Genomic DNA, 23,023 nt, shown 5'->3' with positions numbered 1-23,023 from the left:
GACCATTTTGAAATCAATGAGTTTTTCTTGGGGGAAAGGGTGAAGTGGTGAAATTAAAATTTTAGCTAAAAAGAGAGGAGAAAAATCAGCTGGAGAAAGCTAATTATAAAAAGAAGCGAAACACTTATTCATTCCTAGCACAGGGTTATTAAACTCTCATCCCCTTATGAACATAATATTTAATCCTAAATGACTAGAAAATTAATCATTAACAACTGTATCATATTATGTCGTAAAGTATTATTATGTAAATAAACTCTGTCACCTCACAGAGTAGACAAGAAGCTCGGTGCCACCGTCTATTGGCAGGTATCCTCAGTATGGGCACTGGTATATTTTATATACTGGTATTAAAATTATATAAATAAACTTCTTTTGATTATCAGCTTTGATTGACATGTAGTAAATATATAAGATTCAGCATGTGTACATCATACATTTGAAAATTTTGGATTTTTCCTTCTCCACAATAAAATTTATGAATCTTCAAACATGATACTTTTGAGCGAAGCATATTAATTTTATAACTGCAAAATATTGAGCATTCATAGGGTAGTGCTGTCATTTAGAATTAAAAGGAAACAGTAGAAACTCAAGATTACAACTTTTGGTGTAGAAAAATTAGCATTGATCGAAAAAGCCTTGCCCCTTCGAGGATTAATTATAACAAAATTATCAATTTCTTCCTACATATCTTGAATGATTATTTTTAAAGACATTCATGAATTTGTAACTTTCACAACTAAAATATATTATTTTATAATTAACCTATTTCAGGGTATAAAAATACTTTTCAATTTAATGAAATTAAAATATAAATATAATTAAAAATAAATTAAAATTAAAATATTATATAAAAAATATAAATATAATTAAATATAAATTAAATTTAAATATAAATTAAATATAAATTAAAATAAAAATAGCTAAAAATTATAGGTATAATAGCTAAAAACAATTTGACAGATATATATTTTTAAATTACTCTAATCTGATTATTAATCTGTATATTAATGAATAAATAAGATTTTTTTAGCTTTTAAATTTAACAACATACATGCAATATTTCTTCTAACAGAGTAAGTTATTTTTAAGAGACCAATTAAATATGAATACATCTTTTGCCCTTTTCATTGGAAACTCAGAATTTAGTTATTTCTCAAAAAATAATTCCTGGTACAGTCAAAAGTCGTTAATTCGGACACCCATAATCCGGATCTCAAAGCTACAAACTTTCTGCGCATGCGTTGAGTTGACGCATGTGCGTGATACCTTTACGGCTGTGAATAGGCGTGTGCACGTGCGCAAAATACGTTTACGAATGCGCGTTTAATGTATAACGGACGGTATAAACTAAGATAAAATTATCTAATTCAGATAATGTTGCAGATTGCGCTGTTCCTTAATCTTCTAATTGGATCCGTCTTATTATTTTTTGCAGACTGTTAGAGCAATTTTATAAAAGTAAGCTTGAACTTTCGATTATGTCAAAAAGAATTTCCGATTCTGGAGCTGCCAAAGGATCTACAAAGCAAAAGCATGTTTCGATGTCCATTAAACAAAAAGTGGAATTGCTTAAAAAAATGGATAAAAGCATGAAGAAAGTGACAGAGAGGTGATTTGTTTCTCTAACCATTCAGAAATCTTTTTATCAATTTCACGCTGCTCTGCGGGGGGGGGGGGGGGTGGACGTCGCGGCACGCAATGAACTGGAAGTTGATCTGTCAGCATTATCCTCATCTTCAGGGCAGATGTTTTTATTTTATTCGACTTATAATTCCTTACTAAATGTAGTGTTTCATCTTGATGTACTCCAATATGATTTAAATCAATTTCCTCGTCATTATAAATATCACGAATACGCATAAAATAGTTTTCTGGTTGCAATTTTCTAATTTCCACTATGCGTAATGTATGCTTTACACATGTGCGCATTGAAAGAAATAATTTGTTTAATAAAGTAAACAAATAAATATTAAGCTTTTTTATGTAAATTTTGATACCCTTTAGATCATAATTGTTCTTTATTTCATAAATTACAGTTTCAAATTTTTAATTTTATAATTTCTGCATGCCATCTTACCAGATTTAAACTAGTGATCTATAATCCGGAATCGCCGAAGTCCCGACGAGTCCGGATTAACGACTTTTGACTGTACTTGGCCCTGATTTGCATGTTTGAAGTCATCAGTGACTGATTTTTATATTTAAAAACTCTTTATCAATTCACCAAAAATAAATTCTTTATTTGACTGATTTATCTTTCATCCACTCCTGCTATATAAATATGCAAAAAACAACAAATGTATACATCTATGTATACATACAGCAGAGGTCTGTATTCATAGTTAGAGATAAATAAACTCTTTATCCAAATCAAAAGGGTGTAAACATTTGAAATTTAACTTTTTCACATAACTCAAACAACATATATTTAGTGGTTAAAGATAAAAATCCGATATATGCACCACAACTTCCTTGTATGGCCTCTTAAATTATACACATTTTTTGCTGGACTTTATTTAAAGTTATTTCCTCAAATTACACTAACTTATTTAACCGATCCCTCAAAGCAAACGGAAAATGAATGAAAATTTTGATATTAAATATCCTAGTCAATTTTTGTCATATGGGAGTAAAACTACTTTTAATTTTATTTTTTTATTACGAATATAAAATTTCCCCAAATATAAGTATAGGAATTGGGATATTGTATTAAAAGTTAAATATCTTTATTTGTCGAAAATAAATTAAAAAAAAAATTGATATTGCCAAAACATGAATACTTTTGTTATCTAAAATACTTCTAACTAGAAATACAGTCAACAGTCTTTAATCCGGACTTGTCAGGGCGATTCCAGATTATTGGTTTTTCCGGATTATAGATCATCAATTTAAATCTGGTAAGATGGCATGCAGAAATTATAAAATTAAAAATGTGAAACCGTAATTTATGAAATAAAGAGCAATTATGATCTAAAGGGTAACAAAATTTACAAAAAAAAAAAAAAAAAAAGCTTAATATTTATTTGTTTATTTTATTAAACATTTCTTTCAACGCGTGCATGCGTAAAGCATACATTACGCATAGTCGAAATTAGAAAACTGCAACCAGAAAACTATTTGATGTGTATTCATGATATTTATAATGATGAGGAATTTGATTTAAATCATATCAAAGATGGAGTACATCGAGATGAAATACTACATTTAGTAAAGAATTATAAGCCGAATAGAATACAAACATCTGCCCTGAAGATAAGGATAGTGCTGACAGAACAACTTTGTAGCTTTGATGTCCGGATTATGGATGTCCGGATTAAAGACTTTTGACTGTAGTTCCTGTGCTCGGTACAAGGAAGTAAAAATAGATAGACACTAAGTGGCTAGTTTGTAGATTATGATTTAATGTTTCATTCCCTAAATCAGTGCTCCGCAACCTCTTCTCACCTGCGACGCACAAAAAATCTTTCTGGAATTTCGTGGCACACCAAAGAGTTCCGAGTTATCAAGGAAGTACCAAAAAAATTCAAATGCTGACACACTTACAATCACACACACAACCACACAACAGTGAAATATATAAAAACATTTAAAATAGACATTATTAAGGAAAAAAAAATTGTCATTGTATATTAAATACATGATAAAAAATTGCAAAATGTCAAATACATGTATTTGATTGAGGCACACCTATATCCTACTCATGGCACACCAGTGTGCCGCGGCACACCGGTTGCGGAGCACTGCCCTAAATAGTCCTAAATAGTGAGCTCAGCATAGAATATATGAGATGTTGGTAGGTGATATGAGGAATATGATATCATATCTTATGAACAGCTCTTTCTGGCTACCAAGATTTAATAAAATGATTTTAGCTGTTTGATGTCTCTTTTTAAAGGCTCAAACAGATTGAGATCTGGCAAATATGAAAGCCCGTTTATCAAACTGAAACATTTACCACGCTTATCTAACCATCTGAGATCTCTATGACATGAAAAAGTATCCTGGTGGAAGTATTCATCTTCATTTTAAAGTCAACTATTAGAACAACTGGTTATATTGGAGCAATGGTATATTTTTTATTGTTATTTCACATGAAGAATAAAATAACAGGTTAAAACAATGCCAGGAAAAAATCCCCAAAAGAATAATACCAAGCTTGAAGTGCTGAATGTCCACTTTTTCATGTCATTTCCCTCCCTTTTTTGGCACTGCCATCTACCTTGTACAATTAAAAATCCCTGACATCCATTAACTTTCCAAATGTTGTTATTTTATGCACAAACATACTGAATCTTATTACCAGCCTGGATCTGTGAGCAAACAGAAAAGATCAAGCAAAAACAGGTATTCAACTTCCATATCCAATACACTACTCAGCAAACAATACATTCAAAAGCCACTAGCTGATTTTTTACTACAATTAGCTCTCATATGACCTACTACCTTTTAATTACTCAGAAACTAACTCTACAAGGTATTTCTCCGGCCTTTTAGCATGCCTTAATAGTGTAGTGGACAGCACACTCAATGCATATTTGAGAGGTCCGTGGTTGGAGTACTAGCGAGGGCATTGCTCATTTTTGTACTCTGCTTCCTTAAAAAAAAAAAAAAAAACCTGAACTAAAAAAGGTGATGGATGATATGATTCTTCACCACAAGGATTTGGCGACCGGGTCTCCTAATCCCCAGTTGATCTTAAAAAAAAAGGGTATAAAAGGTATTTCTCCCACCTTTTAGCATGTCTTCGTGGTGTAGTGGTCAGCACATATTCGAGAGGTCCGTGGTTTGAGTCCCGGCGAGGACACTGCTCATTTTTTATCTCTCCTGCTTCGAAACAACCTAATGTCGCTACAAAACTAGTTTTTTTCACAAAAATGTACTTTAACTGTCTTTACAATCATTCAGTAATCCTTTTTATATCACTCTTGCTTAATAGAGGCAACAGAATGATGATATATAGCTGTTCTGCATAAAACTGTTACGTAAAAACTGGTGACTGAACATGTATCAAAATGTTAAGTAAGCATATATATTGCAATATATTTCTGAATCTGTTATTTTTGGATTTTGATACTATTTCTTAAATGTACAACTTCAATCAAACAATTTACACTTATGCTACACAAATGACGACAGGGAGGAGGAAAAAACACTGTTTTTCTACAAATAATTTTACATCTGCTACATATAACTAAAGATTTAAAAATTAGAGATACTACAATATTTCCAGCTTACTGGGGAAAGGTATCTAAATTTAAAGTTTGAGAAATAATTCACTGCAACAGGTGCATATTAATGTGGTGAATTATGAAATCCCTGGATTTTACAATTTCTAAACAATTATAATTTTTAAAATAAGTCCTTCAATAATGAATAATTAATTTTGATTATTAAAATTATAAATTTCAATAATGAATTATTAAAATCGTTAATTTTACAGATATGCTGTGTGATAACAAAACAGACATTTAATTATAGCAAAATGTTATTTATATGTTGTTTAATATCTAAAAAACATTTCATACCTACGCTATTTAAAGCATTAGACCTCCTCTTCTCATTGTATAAATAATGAGCACAAATTTTCATCAGAGGCATTCTTAGAAATTCTTTCAGATTTTCTTGAGTTGCCCACTTATTTGAAGATATCACATAGTGAAAAGAATTCCAAATATTTGGATATTCTTTGCTTTGTAAAACTTCCTTCATGATTGACAGATCTTTCTCCGAAAAGTAAGATGTTATAACAGAATCCCCTAAAAGGAATATATATATATGTTACCATAAAAGTTTGAAGTCCGGTAAAACCTACCTTTTACCAAAGTGGCCTGGTAAAAATATGCTCTAATAAGATTCTATTTCGGGCTTTTACCAAGCTTTTGCATAAATTCTAGGAGTTACTAATGTCTTCCGGTAAAAGGCATTCCGGCAACACTTTTCTGTTCCTCCCTCCCTTAATTTGTAGTCTAGATTCGAGCGAATTCAAACAAGTAGCTACAATCTAAAATAGAAGCAGTTTGTTTCCATTTTAACACATTTTTTATTTTTTATTTTGTTGAAAATGAGTGATGTTATGTGGAAATGTTTTATGACATTTTGCTTGAATCTGTAAAAAATAAACAGGATATCAGCTTTTATTTAACAAATGAGAAGTACACTTCATTTAGAAGCAAAATGCGTGAAGGAAAAACAAAGAGCTCGCTACAGAAGGTTGAAACGCTATGATATTCTAAATATTGGAGGAGAGAACAAACATACGGCACCACTGTCTGCAGAAAAAGCAGAAATCCTGTATTATGTTACAACTGATGACGTTTTTAATGTCATACATGACGGAGTTGGCCATGGTGGAAGAACCCACATGATTAAAGAACTGAATCGCAAGTACAAGAATGTTACAGTAGAATCTATCGTCACATATTTGAGACTACCATACCAGAAAAAACAAAAATCTACGAAAAAGGGGATTGTAATCAAACCAATTGTGCATAGCGAAATCAATTCTTGATGTCAAGTTGACCTAATAGATATGAAATTCATTTTAGTGTATCAAGATCATCTTGCAAAATTCATCCTACTCTGACGTATACATAGTAAAGAGCTGACAAATTAGCATACCACCTTCTGGAGATTTACATAACTTTTGGAGCCCCAAACATTTTCCACTCCGACAATGGGAGGGAATTTTGCAACCAAATCATGAACATTTTATGCGAAATGTGGAGTGATATAAAAATAGTTCACGGTAAACCGAGACACAGCCAATAGCAAGGTTCTGTCGAATGGGTGAACCAGGGCATTAACAATATGCTGGCAACATGGATGGAAACAAATAAGACAGAAAAGTGGTTGGCAGGATTAAAATTGTTTCAAGCAATGAAAAACAAAGCATATCATGAGGGAATCAAATGTTCACCTTACGAAGCTATGTTGTTCTATAAAGCTGGGACTTGCTAATTCAGTTTTGCCATGCAATTTTATTAGTAACATGGCCACTGAAGAGGACTGAGAAAAAATTATGAATGCATGGTTAATACAGAAGATGAAGACACTAATCTCGAACCAACACTTAATTTAGAATCACAAGATAATAATAATAGAAGTAAAAAAGGACCATGTATAACGATGGAAATAGATACTAAAGCTCAAATTGTAAAAAAAAAAAAAAAAAAAAGAGGGGGGGGGGAAGAACTAAATTCATATACTTAGGCACAACAGGTTCGATTATCAAGAAAGTTCAAAATATAGTGTTTCGAGAGACAGCTAAGGAAGGACTTGAGAAGCACGCAAAGAAGATGAAGACTGAGTCTACTAAAAACTTTCCGAAACCTACTCTCAGACAAAATGTTAAAATAAAAGTACCCGGTATTGATAGATCAAAAATGGATCCAAAATCAGTAATAGCCATTATTACAGATACTGTTGAGTCACGATCAAACTCCATGAGAGGTAAGTTTCTCTGTTACGGAATGGCAACGAGAGACAGATTGTTGTTCGGAAAGATGGATGACCGAATTCCGTTGTAACGACCATTTTGTGGATGTCGCGTATTGTAAATAAACCTATTACACTGTGCTAAAAACAGTAGTAAAATGCTATCTATTAAAGACCTTTCACCCAATCTAATTTTTAACAAACCGCTCATTATTTTCGTTTAAACTCACAATGATGTTCAGGACATTTCTGGAGCTCCCGGGTGAGCATGTTTGTTGGAAACCTATCGGATGAAAGAATAGATAGGGTAAGTTGATTACCTTATATACTTTTGTTTTGAAGTTGACTATTGTTTTACTGAAGTTTAAATACTATTCTTGCCTAATTTCTTTCTGAATATTTTAAACTTTTAAGACAAACTGGAAGTGATGAAAAGAAACAAAACTGTGCAATGTTCAGTTTTTACTAAAGCATATAAAAGGCTAGATGTACTTTTAAATGATGTTAAAGTTGATTATGAAGAAGCAGAAATGCGTTTTTATTTGTTCAAAAAATAGGCAGAAACATTAGAATTGATGCACAGTGCTTATTTAGATATTATAACTGAAGATAAAGAATTAGAAACAGAATTTGAAATAGTAGAGGACTATCGAGAAAAGACGGTAAGGATACAGTTAAAATCGGAATGATTTCTCAATAATATCAAGAGGAAACTAAATGAAATCCAAAATACACCATCAGAGAGTAGTCAGAAATTAGTTACTGATGAAAATACATGTAAAGCTTTGTGCCAATGTCTACCGAAAGCAGAACTTTATAAGTTCGAAGGTGATTTAAAAAAATTGGCTTATGTGTTCTAGAATCAGTTTAAAAACATACATGAAAATAATAACTCAACGAATGTAAATTCCATTACTTGATACAGTCAACAAAAATTAAATCAGAAGCTAGAGATATTGTCGAACTTTTTTCCTGTGATGAACGAAAATTATCCTTTTGCCATACAAAGCCTCACCGAGAGATATGGCCGTAAAGAACTTTTAATTGATTTTTATGTTCGAGATTTAATAAAACTTGTTTTGGATAAAGCAGCAAAAAAGAAGCAGGATTCTTTGAGCAGTTTGTATAACAAACTTTCATCACAACTTAGAGACCTGAGCAGTCTCAGTGTCTCGGTGAACAATTTTATACCCTCTCGTGGAAAAAGCTATTCATGTATTGCGATCATTTGAAAGACAAAGAAAATTTACTGAGTCTGAACAAAACATTTTGAGTCTTGATGCAATAATTTAATTTTTGAAAAGCGAAGTTCAGTCAGAAGAAAAAATAAAATTAAGCAGAGCAGATATTTTTTCTCTGTCTCATCGTAAGCACTTGTCAACTAGAAAAACAAAATATTCCTTCTGCGAGTGATTTGATGAATCATGAAGCAATACCTTCTTGTTCGTTTTGTTTAAAGGATCATGAAACGCGTAATTGTAAAAAAGCGTTTTATATTCAGTTAGATGAAAAAATGTCTGTAGTAAAAAAGAAAGATTTATGCAGAATATGCTTGGTTAAAGGTCATCTCAGTAACCAGTGTTGATTAAATGTTAAGTGTCAGATCTGCTCAAAAAGACATTTGAAATTTTTTTTGTACTAGTCCTGAATGTAATAAGTGAAATGCATAACCAAGAAAATGATGAGAAAAACGAGAAGACAATTGATTCTTTGCATTTGCATGCTATGAATGAAGTTTTCCTTCAGACCCTGGTTGTAAACATGGAGTGTAAGAATAAAAGGCGTAAAGTTAGATTAATGATTGATACCAGAAGCTAAAAAAGTCATGTTTTGAAGTATACTGCAGAAGAAATGGGTTTTGACTTACAATGGGAGGAAGAATTTAGTCACTCTTTATTCGGTGGAACGAAAACTGAAATTTACAAACTTAAAAGTTACAAGATTTATTTCAGTAGCCTTGATGGTAATTATTCATGCAAATTAGATGTTGTAGACTATGACGTTATTTGTAATGATATTTCAAGCATAAGATACGGTTCTTGGATTTGCGAATTAGGAAATAAAGGAATACCCTTAACTGATATCCATGGGAATTCAGGCCCTATTGAAGTATTGTTAGGGGTAGACACTACAGGAAAGTTATTTACTGGCAAATGAGAAGAACTATGAACAGGTTTAGTGGCTATAGAAACAAAATTGGGTTGGACTTTGATGGGTAAAGTACCTTACTCTGAACATCAGCACAATGTAAATATGACTATAGTTTCTATGTTACCTCAAGAAGACTTGCCTATTTTATCGTCGTGGGACTTAGAATTATTGGGTATCTGAGATCCTGTTGAACAAAAAACTAAAGAAGAGTCAAGAAGAGCTGTTACGGTTCATTTCCAAGAAACAATTCGTCAAATAGAAAATGGTAGATACGAAGTTAATATGCCTTGGAAAATTGAGCATGCAGTCTTACCTGACAATTATGACCTATGTTTGAAAAGACTAGAATCTATTACGAAGAAGTTGGAAAAAAATCGGATATCGTGAAAAATATCAAGAAGTCTTTAATATCATTTAAATATCAAGAAGTCTTTAATGGCATACATATCGCAATTTTTTATTTTTATTTCTTGTAACTCTTAGAAAAATAATTGTACGAGAGTTCCAACAACATAATCTTAAATCAAACCTTATTTTAATCACTTTTACAATTTAGATTATAAATTACAAAAATAAAGTTGTTTTGACCTTCTGGGGGCACACTATATACAATATACCTGTGGATAGAAAAACCTATCATAAGTAAATTCTCGTTTTGGCTTTTAGCGGAAGGCGTTGGTAACTCCTAGGATTTACCGCAAAGGCTTGGTGAAAGCTCGAAATGGAATCATAAAGCCTACTTCAGACTTTTACCAAGACACTTTGGTAAAAGTTTGGTTTTACCGGTAAAATTTATGATTTATCACACTTTGTGCTTTTACAGTAACATACATATATATATATGTAAGGAGGAAAAAATAAAGGATATATTATTATTATAATTACTCACAATAGAATATTGAACTATAAAACATTATATTAAAAAAACAGTTTTTATGTTTGCATACTAGAGATTTAATTTTTTTAAGGAAAGTGCACAGCAAAAGCCACCTAAAGTCATTGAGGGTAGTTATCAAATTTTCATAATAATTAGAATAAATTTCTACAAGGACTGACAGCAATTTTACTACGATCAAAATGAACTCTGCAAAGTCAAGGAAATGTATAATACTTAAAGAATAAGAAAATTTATTGAAATATTCAATCTCATGTTTATACATGAAATATATTGTTAGAACAATTAAATGTTTAATAGAAATATTATTTCACGAATTTAAGCTAATATAAGCAGAACACAAGGTTTTTATTTTACCCTATTTAAACTATGCATGTACTGAAAAAAAAACTAATTTTAATTTTCCTCATTTAAATTTACGTATAGAGAACAAAAAATTCTGTTAAGTATTTGCATTTTTCCAGTTCCAGTTTGCCACTTTGGTGAAACTGACATATATATTCATTTAATCACTGTTAACTTTATTAAAAGTAAACATTTGCTCAAAAAATGCATAAATACTGTATTTTACGGCATATAAGACGCACCCTCATTTAGAAGGCCACACACATGTAGGCGTAGAAAAAGTTATGTGTGTCTAGACCTTTATCCGGGCTAAAAATAGCATTCAGTATTGAAAGTTAACCTGTGTCCTTCACGTATAAGACGCAGGTAACTTTTTTGAGACCAAATTTAGGAAAAAAAGTGAGTCTTATATGCCATCAAATACAGTAATACTTATCTGAAATGTAAAAAATAATACTTAAATTTATGATTTTCTTTAACAGAATACAAATTATATGACATTTGAGAGACACACACACACCATTCATCATTTTTTTGATTTCCAAAAGTAACCAGTCACGAAAACCTGGGATTGGAGACAAAGATGACAATTTGTTTATGTGTGGAAACTCAGAAAGAACTTCATGCACAACCTTCTTAATTAACTGATTTCCTAATTCAATGCCATGAAGACCTGAAATATTAAAATTTTTGTTAAAAAGTATTTCCATTATAATAATATTACCACATATTTTTTGAATAGTAATTTTTTAGTAAAAACCAAAATAACAAAAAGGAAAATGTGAAAATTTTTTCATTGTAATAATACTGCCACACACTTTTTGAATTAATTTAATTTTTTTAGTAAAAACAGAAATACCAAAAAGGAAATAAAAAAAAAGTAAATAATGGTTAAAATTGCAGGCAACTCAATTCTTTGCATTTAATGAGAACTAGAATGAGAACTACTTGCTAGGAACTCAGAATGCATGCAGTAAATAATGTAACTATCACAAAGAAAGCAGGCTTGCACTTTTATGTCCTGCAGTCAAAAACTGCTCATAACTTCAAATGAGGTACAAAAGGGAACCACCAATAGAGGAAGGAATAGAAGGAGACATGTTTCTTACATCATGACTGATGCAGTGTTTCTAAGCTTTGATAACTAAGGTGGTGTGGCACATTTGTTGACATCCAGAGCACATTACCTTGACAGTGGTTTAGTGGTACATCTGCCCATAACAATTCTGCACAAACTGAAGAATAAGGATGCTTCCACCAAAGAAACATTTATTGCGCTGGATGAGTAATAATAGTTTGCATAGTTTTGCGGCATTTTCGCACAAATCACATCTTGGCTATCTCTCAGTAACTTACAATAGTGACTTTGATTATTACCTTGTTTTATAAAATTCTAAGCTACTAGACAGCATAAATTTTAGCAAAATGTTTATTTTACATTACAGAGTGATAAGAATCTTTACAATGTTAAAATATCTAAAAAATATAGCATATTTTAAAGCTCAATTTCTTTATAACTAAATTGTATAAGGTAAAACATTTGTATACTTCTTTCATTGTCAGTGATAGTGAATTTTCTAATTTTATTTTATGTTCCAATCAGCTTCATGGATAAACAAATCACTATTTATAACTGTTTCTTTTTCTTTTCCTTTTTTTACCAAAATAGAAAAATAATGTATAGTTAAAATAACAAAATTAGATTTTCTTAAAAAATAAATTTAAAAAAAAAATTATTTTTTTTTTAGATTCTCTAATCGACAATTTAAAGTTAATGTTTAGGGAAGAGGCATAATAGTTGCTTATTTTAAACTCACTCAGGCTTTATATAATTGAAAAACATTATTTTTTTCAACATTTTATTTCCTTTGGGTTATTAATCCCTAAGTAAAAGGAGGAGAGATTAAGTAGTAGTTTGTTAATTTTAAAACAGTTCCATGGAAAAAAAAAATTAATTGGCATTTCAATACATTTTGAATTTCCTTCCAGTTTTGGATTTCAGATATTTGTGAATTTAGATTAATTAGTTGTTTTAACTGTTTCACAAATGAAGCAAAGTTGATTATGCAGAGTAAGGCAATCAAGATTGTGATCTGGTGATGATGAGGTTAATGTTTAAATGTGAAATGGATAGTTGCTATTTTTGTTATATTACCAGAGAGCAAATAAATTGTGCAAAATTGCTAAGATTGATACTAAATGCTCTGTCAAAATATATTTACTGAAAAATTTGAATTTGATAATGAATGTATCTCCAAACATGTTTTAAATCAAGAGTTTGCAACTTGATGGCTAAATGTAAATATAAAATTAGGCATGTTAAAATATTTGTAATTCAGCACATATATCAAGTTAAGATTTTTAAATAGGGTAAAGTATGCAAGGACTATCTACCTAAGAGAAAAGAACATGAATGTCTCAGGATAACTGATTTTTTGAGTGTGTTAAAATAATGCATGCAATTTTCATTCCATTTATTTGTACACATATGTTTCACATAAAAATTCTGATATATACTAAATTATTGAAAATAACTTTACTTGAAAAACATAGTTACTGCACAGAAAATAAAGCTTTCCCCATGTTGAAAATGAAAAATATTAAATATATATGAGTATTTATGCACATCTTTTCTTTTCTTTTCTTCTTCTTCTTTTTTTTTTTTTTAAAGAAAACATGCATTTGCCTTTAATTAAGTATGTAAATATTTGGAAATGAAGGATTTATTCATCCTTAATGTCCCGTGAAGTTTATTAATTGAATATATTTACATTTTTAATGATTATAAATATTATCTTAATATATTTACTTTAATTTGTAAACATAAATTTAAATTCTGTTGACAAATATGTTTATTAACTATTTAAACAATAATTGTTCATAATGGAAAACAAATTTATAAAAAGGGTCTGTAAAGCATTGTATATAAGATGCATAAAAGAAGTGGCAAAGTAGAATATAAGTTGTAAAATTTCAAAGGTCAGAAAATATTTTTGATAACTATGAAAAGAATTATTTCCTTAATAATTCAGTTATAAGTTTTAAATAATATTAATAATTTTAAATAATAACATAAAACTGTATTTGCTAAATTACAATTAAACTGTTAATTTCTTTCACAAGATGTACTTTAATAATGAAAAAATGTTCAATGTTTTGAGTACTTAGTATTTATAACAGATGAAGCACAGGAAACTGCATGTAGTCAGACATCTCTGCTATCATATTTTCTGCTAAATATTTTCCTGGAGCTACAAATATTGTAACATGGCAAAGATTTGTATCTGTATTTTCAAGAAATGAGTTTATCAACTTAATGCAAAATCCAGCATTCATCAATTTATATACATTGCACAAGATTAAACTTTAGACATTCTCTGAATAACAAAATCCATATTTAAATATCTTTGTCATAGACAGAAACCACTACAACTGTCAAATTTATCACTTACTCACCCCTCCAAGAAATTAAAACATAAAGCTGTATATACTTAGTTTGTGAATATAAAGTATATAACTACTAACTCTTCTTCTTCTAACAGGAGATTTTCAGTTTTTCCTCATATCTCCTGGCAGATCACATATCCCAGTTTTTAATTTTTTGCCTCTTATTCCACTGTTACTGATACAACGGTGTTTTTCATCAATCAGACTGTAGAACGAATATAAATGACCAAGATGATCATGTGAGGCATCAAGTGAAGAAAAGCACAAAAAGCTTCTCATTGAAAATACTGAATCTGTGTAAATGTTTACGTTGAAGTGAAGCGAAAGGATTGTAAAAAGTGACAAGATTGTTTCATATTACTACTTGCTGCATTTGTTTGCACATGTACTTTAAGTTTTCAATTAGTTATTAACTAATTTCACTATTTGGCATTAGTTATTAATTTTATCTCCACCATCTTAAAAAATAATTCGATAAATAAAAGATTTTTTTTTCTTCTCAGGACTTTGACAGTATAAAAGTTTAAGAAAATTACAAATAAAATGAATTAAGTCACAATTAAATTTAGACTATAATATATTTTATACTAGAATCATATCACAAATAGTTCAACAATTTAAATCATACATTGAAAAGTGAATTAATATAATTTGGCATTCTCTGAAACCATGTTATTTGAACACCGCCCAGTGTTTGTGGAAAAATCACCCATTTTCTCAGATTTCAAGTTTGACAGCTATAAAAGCGTATTTGAAGCAGATAAGTGTAGCCTTTATCATACAGACATTTCATCTATAATGTTAGAAAATATTTGCACATTTTAATCTAAAATGATTAAAAACAATCAAGTTAATAAACTTAGATAATTTGAAGAAACAACTACCTAAAAAATCTTTAAATTTTAGAGTTCACTTGAATTGCTGAAATTGTAAACTGAAAATGCTGCTAATACACCCTAAAATAAGCTTTCTATCATCTGTAACTAAAAGATATAAATCAAAAGCATAGTAATTGATTGAAGAAACAAAATTATCAGCACTACTGTATAATTAATCACTTAATAATATGCTATGTAATTTAAGAATGCCTATAATCTGTAAAAAGCATATAGCTTTATTAATGGAATAATGTGCTCCTTTTAATGCATCAATATAATAAAAAAAAATTCATATAAACATAGAATAAAAGAAAATATTCTACTATAACTTTTCATTAGTCAAGAAAATAATCTGATTACCTTTCTGAGTTGAAGTAATTGAATAAAAAACAGCAGCTTGTATTTTTTGAGCATCTTCAAGCTGATTTTCAACATTCTTTAATAATAAAACATCACCCTCAGAAATGCGTTTAGTTTGCCTCACAATGGACTAAATTTTGTATAAAAATTACAAAAATTAATTTTCTGCAGAACAGAAAGACACAGCATACTATACCAACCCAAATATAACACAATTTTTTCCATTAAAATAGACTTCTGAAACTTGAAAAGTACAATTACAAAAAAGATGGGCAAGAAGAAGATATAACTTTATTAAAAGAAAACATATGTATGTAGTAGAGTACAAAGTCTGTAATCCGGACGTCCATTATCTGGAATGATCTGTAATCTGGACTTAAAGCAACAAACTTTTTTTTGTATGCTTTACCCACGCGCGTTTAATGTTTACGCATGCGCTTTTAGCACAAAAACTGAAGCAACTTAAACTGAAAGAAATGTTTAATAAAGTAAACAAATAAATATTAAGCTTTTTTTTTTTTTTTTGTAAATTTTGATACCCTTTAGATCATAATTGCTCTTTATTTCATAAATTACGGTTCCATATTTTTAATTGTATAATTTCTGCATGCCATCTTACCAGATTTAAATTGATGATCTATAATCTAGAAAAACCCTTAATTCAGAATCACCGAAGTCCCGACAAGTCCGGATTACGGACTTTGTACTGTATTACCCAGAAATATGATAGATAAATAAACCATTTAACTACCTTTCTTGTAAAGCATTTTCAACATGTCACACTTTAATATGTAAGACTATTACACTATTACTATTATCTCAATGACAGATACCATTTTGTTACCTTTATTGGACAGCATTTTCAACATGTAACATTTCTAATATGTAAGACTATCCAATATGCAAGCTTTTCATTTTCTCACAAAGCACCTTCGAAAATGCAGCATCATTTTATAGGTGGGACAACATAGTGTGAAAAGAATAATATTAAACTATTTGATATATGCCGATATGGAGGACAAAATAGCTTTCAGACAGTGCTTTCCCACATACATATGCACTTCATTATTAAAAAATTCTGCATCATATAATAAAAAAATCATTTTAATAGTTCTATAATTTATTATTAAAATATTTAAAACATACAATCATACATCTACAAATCAACAATTTACTATCCCTACAGACCTTTAATCAAATTTTCTTAACAAGAAAACTATTATACCATAGCGTACAGCATAGCAGTGCACCATTGTACTATATCATTAAATACTATTTTATATAAGAAAAGTTTATATATTATATAAAATATGCTACATAAAAAATTAAGTTTAGCAGTAAAAAAGATACAGTTTAATTTTAAAAATATTAACTTCGTTCTTGATATACATAATCTTTGGCAGGGGAAGCTGAAGGATGTTTTGTCAGGAGTGATAAGGATCAGTAAATTATAAAAAAAAAAAATCTTTATAATAACACAGCAACAGAGTCATTTATTTCAACAAATTAATTATGAAAAAAGAAGAAATCAGTATGCTGTATTTCTACCTCTGAACCAATACAAGTGCTTTGTAGAGAGAAATAGTTCATGATATATATTACAGACTGGATATGGTGAACTGGCTAGCCAATTCCTCAACATTCTGGGATATAAATAAGGTTATCCCAGCAAGTGCTAAGTACACTTAATTGAGCCAGGTTGAGTAATTATGTTAGTTAAAGGAGGTTGCTAACATATGCAAGTAAACCTTGTAGTGGCCAAACACTGATTTATTGAAAAATGAATGCACTAATAAAGATGACAATAAAAGTGGTTTTACAATGACACTAACATATTATGCTACCACAAAGGCTGAAAGAAGAATTATCAAAGATGTCCGGCTCTCACTGGAAATGATTTCTCAAACATCAATCCGTATGTGGGAGAAAAATAACATTCTAAAATAAAAGTAAATTCTACATGGTGGTCAGCTCATTTTCAAACAGAGCCTGCCCATTAACATTCTGTCCAAATTAAACTTCCCCAACTCAGAGGCCTGTGCAGAGTGTTGTATGGGTCAAAATGTGATGAAATTTTAAAAACAGACACATCAGATAATGCACTCGAGATTTATTAAACAAAAAAAATTAGTACAAGAAGTTGCCAATAGGTGGCGCTGCAGATCAACATGACATTCTACAGATGTTCTATATGTGTGCCGTGGTTCTCCACAACTCTTTCCATTCGCAAAGCAGTGTGTTCCACAGCGGAACGCAGTAAGTTCCCATTAATTCCACGAACATGTCAAATAATTGTGCCTTTCAGATGTGCCAAGGTTGCTGGGTGTTCTCGTAGACCCGATCCTTTAAGAATCCCATAACCAAAAGTCACATGGCGTGAGATCAGGCGAGCGGGGAGGCCAAACTGTAGGGAAACAGCGGCTGATCACACGTGCATCGGTAAAAGTTGCCCGTAACACCTGTTGAACGCCATAAAGAATATGGGGAGGTGCACCATCCTGCATAAATATCATGTCCTGGAGACGGCCACGTTGTTGCAGTTCAGGGATCACAAACGTTGTCAACATGTCCTGATATCATTTTCCTGTGACAGAGCAATGTTTTGAACCCTGTTGGTGTCACCTCTTTAAAAAAATAAGGCCCACTGACGAATATTGCAGTGAAACCGCACCATACAGTAACCTTTGGAAGGTTCAAGGACACTTGATGGATTGCGCGCGGGTTTCCACTTGCCCAAATGCAGCAGTTGTGCGTATTCACTTGACCATTCAGGTGAAAATGGGCCTCATCCGTTCAAAGGATGTTCCACGGCCACGCAGCATCGACTTCCATTCTAGCAAGAAACTGCAACGCAAATGTTTCCCGAACTACAGGATCCCCATCGGACAGCTGATGACGACTAAAGATTTTGTAAGGAAAATAACCGAGGATTCGACGCATCACATGCCAGACGGTCGTATAGGGCATATCAACAGCACGAGAAACAGTTGGCACACTGACAACACCATGTGGCGATTGGCTACTGGGGTCCACGACCGCCAAAGCAACGTCTTCTACGCGTGCAGATTCCACAACCTGTCGTTCTCTACCTGGTAAAATTCCCAGCTGTCCCGTTCTTTTGAACTTCTTCATCATGTCTCGTACAGTGCGTAGTGTCATTGGTCCTCGATGTAAGATCTTCAGCCAACGGAATGCTCTTATCGCAGCACAGGAGTTCTCGTCATTCTGGTAGAAAAGTTTCACTAACAAAGCTTTGTCTTTCAAAGTCGCCATTGTGCATCAGCGAGCTGGAAACAACTGCCTGTGCAAGGCCTGTCTTCCACTTTGTAGGGCTCGTCTTTTGGATACATTACGCAGAAGCTTTATTTCTGCAAATCACGTTGCTGCAATATGCACATTACTAGTGTTACAGCACCACCTATCGGCAACTTCTTGTACTAATTTTTTTCGTGTAATAAATCTCGAGCGCATGATCTGAAATGTCTGTTTTTAAAATTTCATCACATTATGACCCATACAACACTCTGCACAGGCCTCTGAGTTGGGGAAGTTTAATTTGGATAACCCTGTATATATCCATACCTCTAGATGATATCCTATAGACACTTTGTAATACAAAGTATCATGACTGGTCATATTCATACAGTTTTCATATACATTCTATCATGTCTCACTGTTTCCCTGGTCATCAATTGGTGAACTGCAACTTTTATAACACAATATCATAACATTTTTTAATTATTACTTCACTTCTACTCATGCACTGAGTGCAATGCTGAGTAAGACAAAGGGCCTCCTTCAACCTGATGCAACTTACCTGAGCATATCATGCACAAATCTGACTTATAGGCATTCTTAAAGTTAGCAAGGACTTGCACATCTCTAATCTGCTGACATACTTGCCCTAGTATTTGAACTTTGCTTTTGATAACCCTTCTCTGTGCTGCATAGGATGACTATTAGGTCAGAAGCCTCAGGAACTATTAAGACAGAATCATTGCAGATTCTCCATTAGAGCAGTTGCGCAAAGAATTTCATTCAAACTAAACAATATTATAAAGAATTTTTTACAAACTGAACAATATTATATAGAACCTTTTAAAAAGAAACCTTTGAAAACATGCTTATTCTTCAGCATGAGTTTTGAATCCTGGCAAAATAAAAAATATTGTTCATGCAAAGGAACTATTTAATCTTGTGTGCAATCAATCCAGTGAAATAAAGGCACATTTTTATTTTCATAACAATTTTTCCAATCATTTGTTTTTGCTTTCTTGAACAACTCATTTTAAATACTGTTCAAGAGTTATGTTCATGATCTTTAATCATGATGATTAAAGATCTTGATGATAATTTATGTTCAAGATCTTTAATCTTATGGGACTAATTCTTAAACTAGTAGGCATATTTTAACTGTTTACCTTAAAAATATTTCAGATGTTAAACTCATAGCTTCACACCAAGATCAGAGAGCAAGTTCTTTTTAATCTTATGATCTCCATAGCTCTTTATTTTTTAACTTCTAGAAATTTTAAATCTTCACAAGGTTCTATACTAAAATCAGAAATTTTCACACTGCAGTTTTTTTTTGGGGGGGAGGGGGGTTAAAAGCTTAGAGCAGAATTGTATTACCTGAAGTTTTCAAATTATGATTTTTTACAGAAGGAGTTTAAAAAATGGTACAGTACAATTATACAGTGGTATCTCAGTATATGTCTGCTTTGAAATATGTCAAATTTGTAAACATATTGTTTGAATGAAAAAAAAAATTGGTACAAGATATTTATTAGGAATATGACTCGATTTCAATGACTCATAATTGTGCACACTACGCTTGATTATTTCTTTGAAGACAATGCTACAAATGACCACGAGCATCAGCATGCTTACTGCTATTAACTCTCTCGCTGCGCATCCCAGGATTTCCATGGAAAACGTAAAAGTAGCAAAATCTGTGCAACCCGCGATTTCCGCAGGGATGAATTTTTGCTGTATATTTAACTGTGAAACCCGCTCTTTTCCCGTTCAAGGTTTCCTTTCGGCTTTTCTGTGATGTTTAATTGTTTATTTAGATGTGGGCTAAGAGATGGCGTTAGTTGTCCACATTTCTGCCAAATATACAAGAATATGTAATATAGAATTTTGCGCGCGCTTTTCAGAGCTAAAAGATGTCTGGCAGGAAGCGTTTTGCGAGTGATATAACTATATTCCTGACGATATTTCCGACACTGATAGTATTTCTGACTCTGATTTCAAGTATATTGAAGATAGTTATAGCGAAACTGATGAAAATTTCTCGGATTCCTCTGTAGATAGTGATGAATCTGAAAATTCAGTTTTTCTTGAAAACGTTTGACAGTGGTGCAAAATTGATTGCAGAGTATTACATTATGCAAATACTTTCTTTATTATATATGTTTTACCTTTATATTTTATAAAATAAATCATAATTTAACCAATATTAGTTTTCAAAATTTTTCTTTTAAATCATTACTCTTCAATTTCAGTATTCTGACAAACTTTTTCTATAATCTAATTCTATACTGAAAAACAACTCTTTTACAAAACAATATTGTATATTTTAATTGTAAAATGAATTTTAATTCTAAAATATATGCAGATTTGAAATATGTAATAAAAAAATACACAATTTTTGAACCTATTTTAATAAAAAAAAATACACAGTGAGAAGGTTAATCAGTAAACAATCTGTGCTATAACTCTGAATTTTCAAGAGATTTATACATATATATTTTTTTTGCAAAAATTTTTTGTAAATTCCTTTATAATGAGTTTTAAGAAAGTCAATGAGAAAAGTAATGAAGGAAATATTTAGGATCACCATGGGTGTGAAAAAGGAGACTGCTGAAAAGTCTGAAGATATCTGGGACTTGGCTATACCATACTGCATACCAAGTACGATGGTGAGAAACAACGATACTACAGTCAAAAGTTGTTAATTCGGACACCCATAATCTGCACCTCAAAGCTACAAACTTTCTGCGCATGCGTCGCGTTGACGCATGCGCATAGGCGTTTATGCGTGCGTGTAAGACCTTTATGGCTGTGAATATGCATGTGCGCATAATACGTTTACGCATGCGTGTTTAATGTATAATGGAAGGTATAAGTTAAGCTAAAATTATCTAATTCAGTTAATGTTGCAGATTGCGTTGTTCCTTAATCTTCAAATTGGATCCGACTTATTATTTTTTGCAGACTGTTAGAGCAATTTTATAAAAGTAAGCTTGAACTTTCGATTATGTCAAATAGAATTTCCGATATATATTTACTAATACGTAAAGGATCTACAAAGCGAAAGTATGTTTTGAAATCCGAAATCTGTTTATCAATTAGAAACGCCGCAGCGCGCAATGAATTGGAAGTTGATCTGTCAGCACTATCCTTATCTTCAGGGCAGATGTTTTTATTTTATTTGGCTTATAATTCCTTACTAAATGTAGTATTTCATCTTGATGTACTCCGTCTTTGATATGATTTAAGTCAAGTTACTCATCATTATAATTCGCTTCCGATAGTGAAGAAAGTGACACAGAGGTTATTGAAAACAAGAAAATTTCGATTGACAAATTAGTCGGTATTCTCGACACAGCAATTATAGGACTTGAACAGCGGAACTTTGTAACTAAACAAGAAATTATGTCTGCTTAATAGAATTAAAGAGAAAGTATTATCACATGAAACGAAGCAACTTAAATTGGAAGAAATGTTTAATAAAGTAAACAAATAAATACTAAGCTTTTTCTTTTTGTAAATTTTGATACCCTTCAGATCATAATTGTTCTTTATTTCATAAATTACGGTTTCATATTTTTAATTTTGTAATTTCTGCATGCCATCTTACCAGATTTAAACTGATGATCTATAATCTAGAAAAATCAATAATCCGGAATCACCAAAGTCCCCACGAGTCCGGATTAACGACTTTTGACTGTATTAAATTGGCCAATGTTGCGCAGAGGATGAAATCAAGCACAAAAGAAAGATCAGAAATGTAAGAGCATGTTGAAAAATTAATTTTGATCTTGATAGAAGAAAAACATTTATTTACAGTAATGTACACTGCTTCATTCATGCACAGCATATATTTCACCTATGCATTTGTATTTTAGTATTAAACAGTGTTATAGAACAACAATACAAATTTTTAATAAGAATGGATTAATTATTTTCTCTTTATTTCTTATCAGAAAAGTTCCTTTGGTATACATCCAAAGATCTGGAATGGATTAATGATATTGCCACAAATTTTATACATAGATAAGTAATTTTAATGCATGTGGAACATGTGGAATTGTTGTATTTCCCTATGCAATGTAACATGAAAAATCGAAAGAGAAGCTATGCTAGAAAAGTAAGAACACAGGGGCAAGTTTGTTTAACATTCAGTAAACAGGTCTTGGTAATTTGGCAAGATATCAGCAAGTTGGCAATGGTTTTGTCCACCAATTTCCGCTGCGGAATTTTTAAAGAAATCATCCATAGT

The 23,023-nt window shown here is 31.3% G+C and overlaps 1 protein-coding gene across 7 annotated transcripts in view; it reads right to left on the bottom strand.

The window, feature by feature from the left end:
• The window catches only part of LOC118192245 (malonyl-CoA decarboxylase, mitochondrial-like), a 90,648-nt gene that overhangs the window by 33,158 nt on the left and 34,467 nt on the right, over positions 1–23,023 (bottom strand). For all 7 annotated transcript variants that reach the window (XM_085823491.1, XM_085823488.1, XM_085823492.1 and 4 more), the window contains 3 exons: positions 15,517–15,646; positions 11,352–11,504; positions 5,532–5,762 (listed from right to left, as the gene is read on the bottom strand). In XM_085823491.1, coding sequence (XP_085679617.1) covers positions 5,532–5,762; positions 11,352–11,504; positions 15,517–15,646 — 514 coding nt within the window. The remainder of the gene's footprint in view (positions 1–5,531; positions 5,763–11,351; positions 11,505–15,516; positions 15,647–23,023) is intronic.

This window comes from Stegodyphus dumicola, chromosome 9, assembly GCF_044657685.1.
Source record: "Stegodyphus dumicola isolate Sdum_Otavi_A_Nest chromosome 9, ASM4465768v1".
Lineage (NCBI taxonomy): Eukaryota > Metazoa > Arthropoda > Arachnida > Araneae > Eresidae > Stegodyphus > Stegodyphus dumicola.
This window is presented reverse-complemented; position numbering and strand designations above follow the sequence as displayed.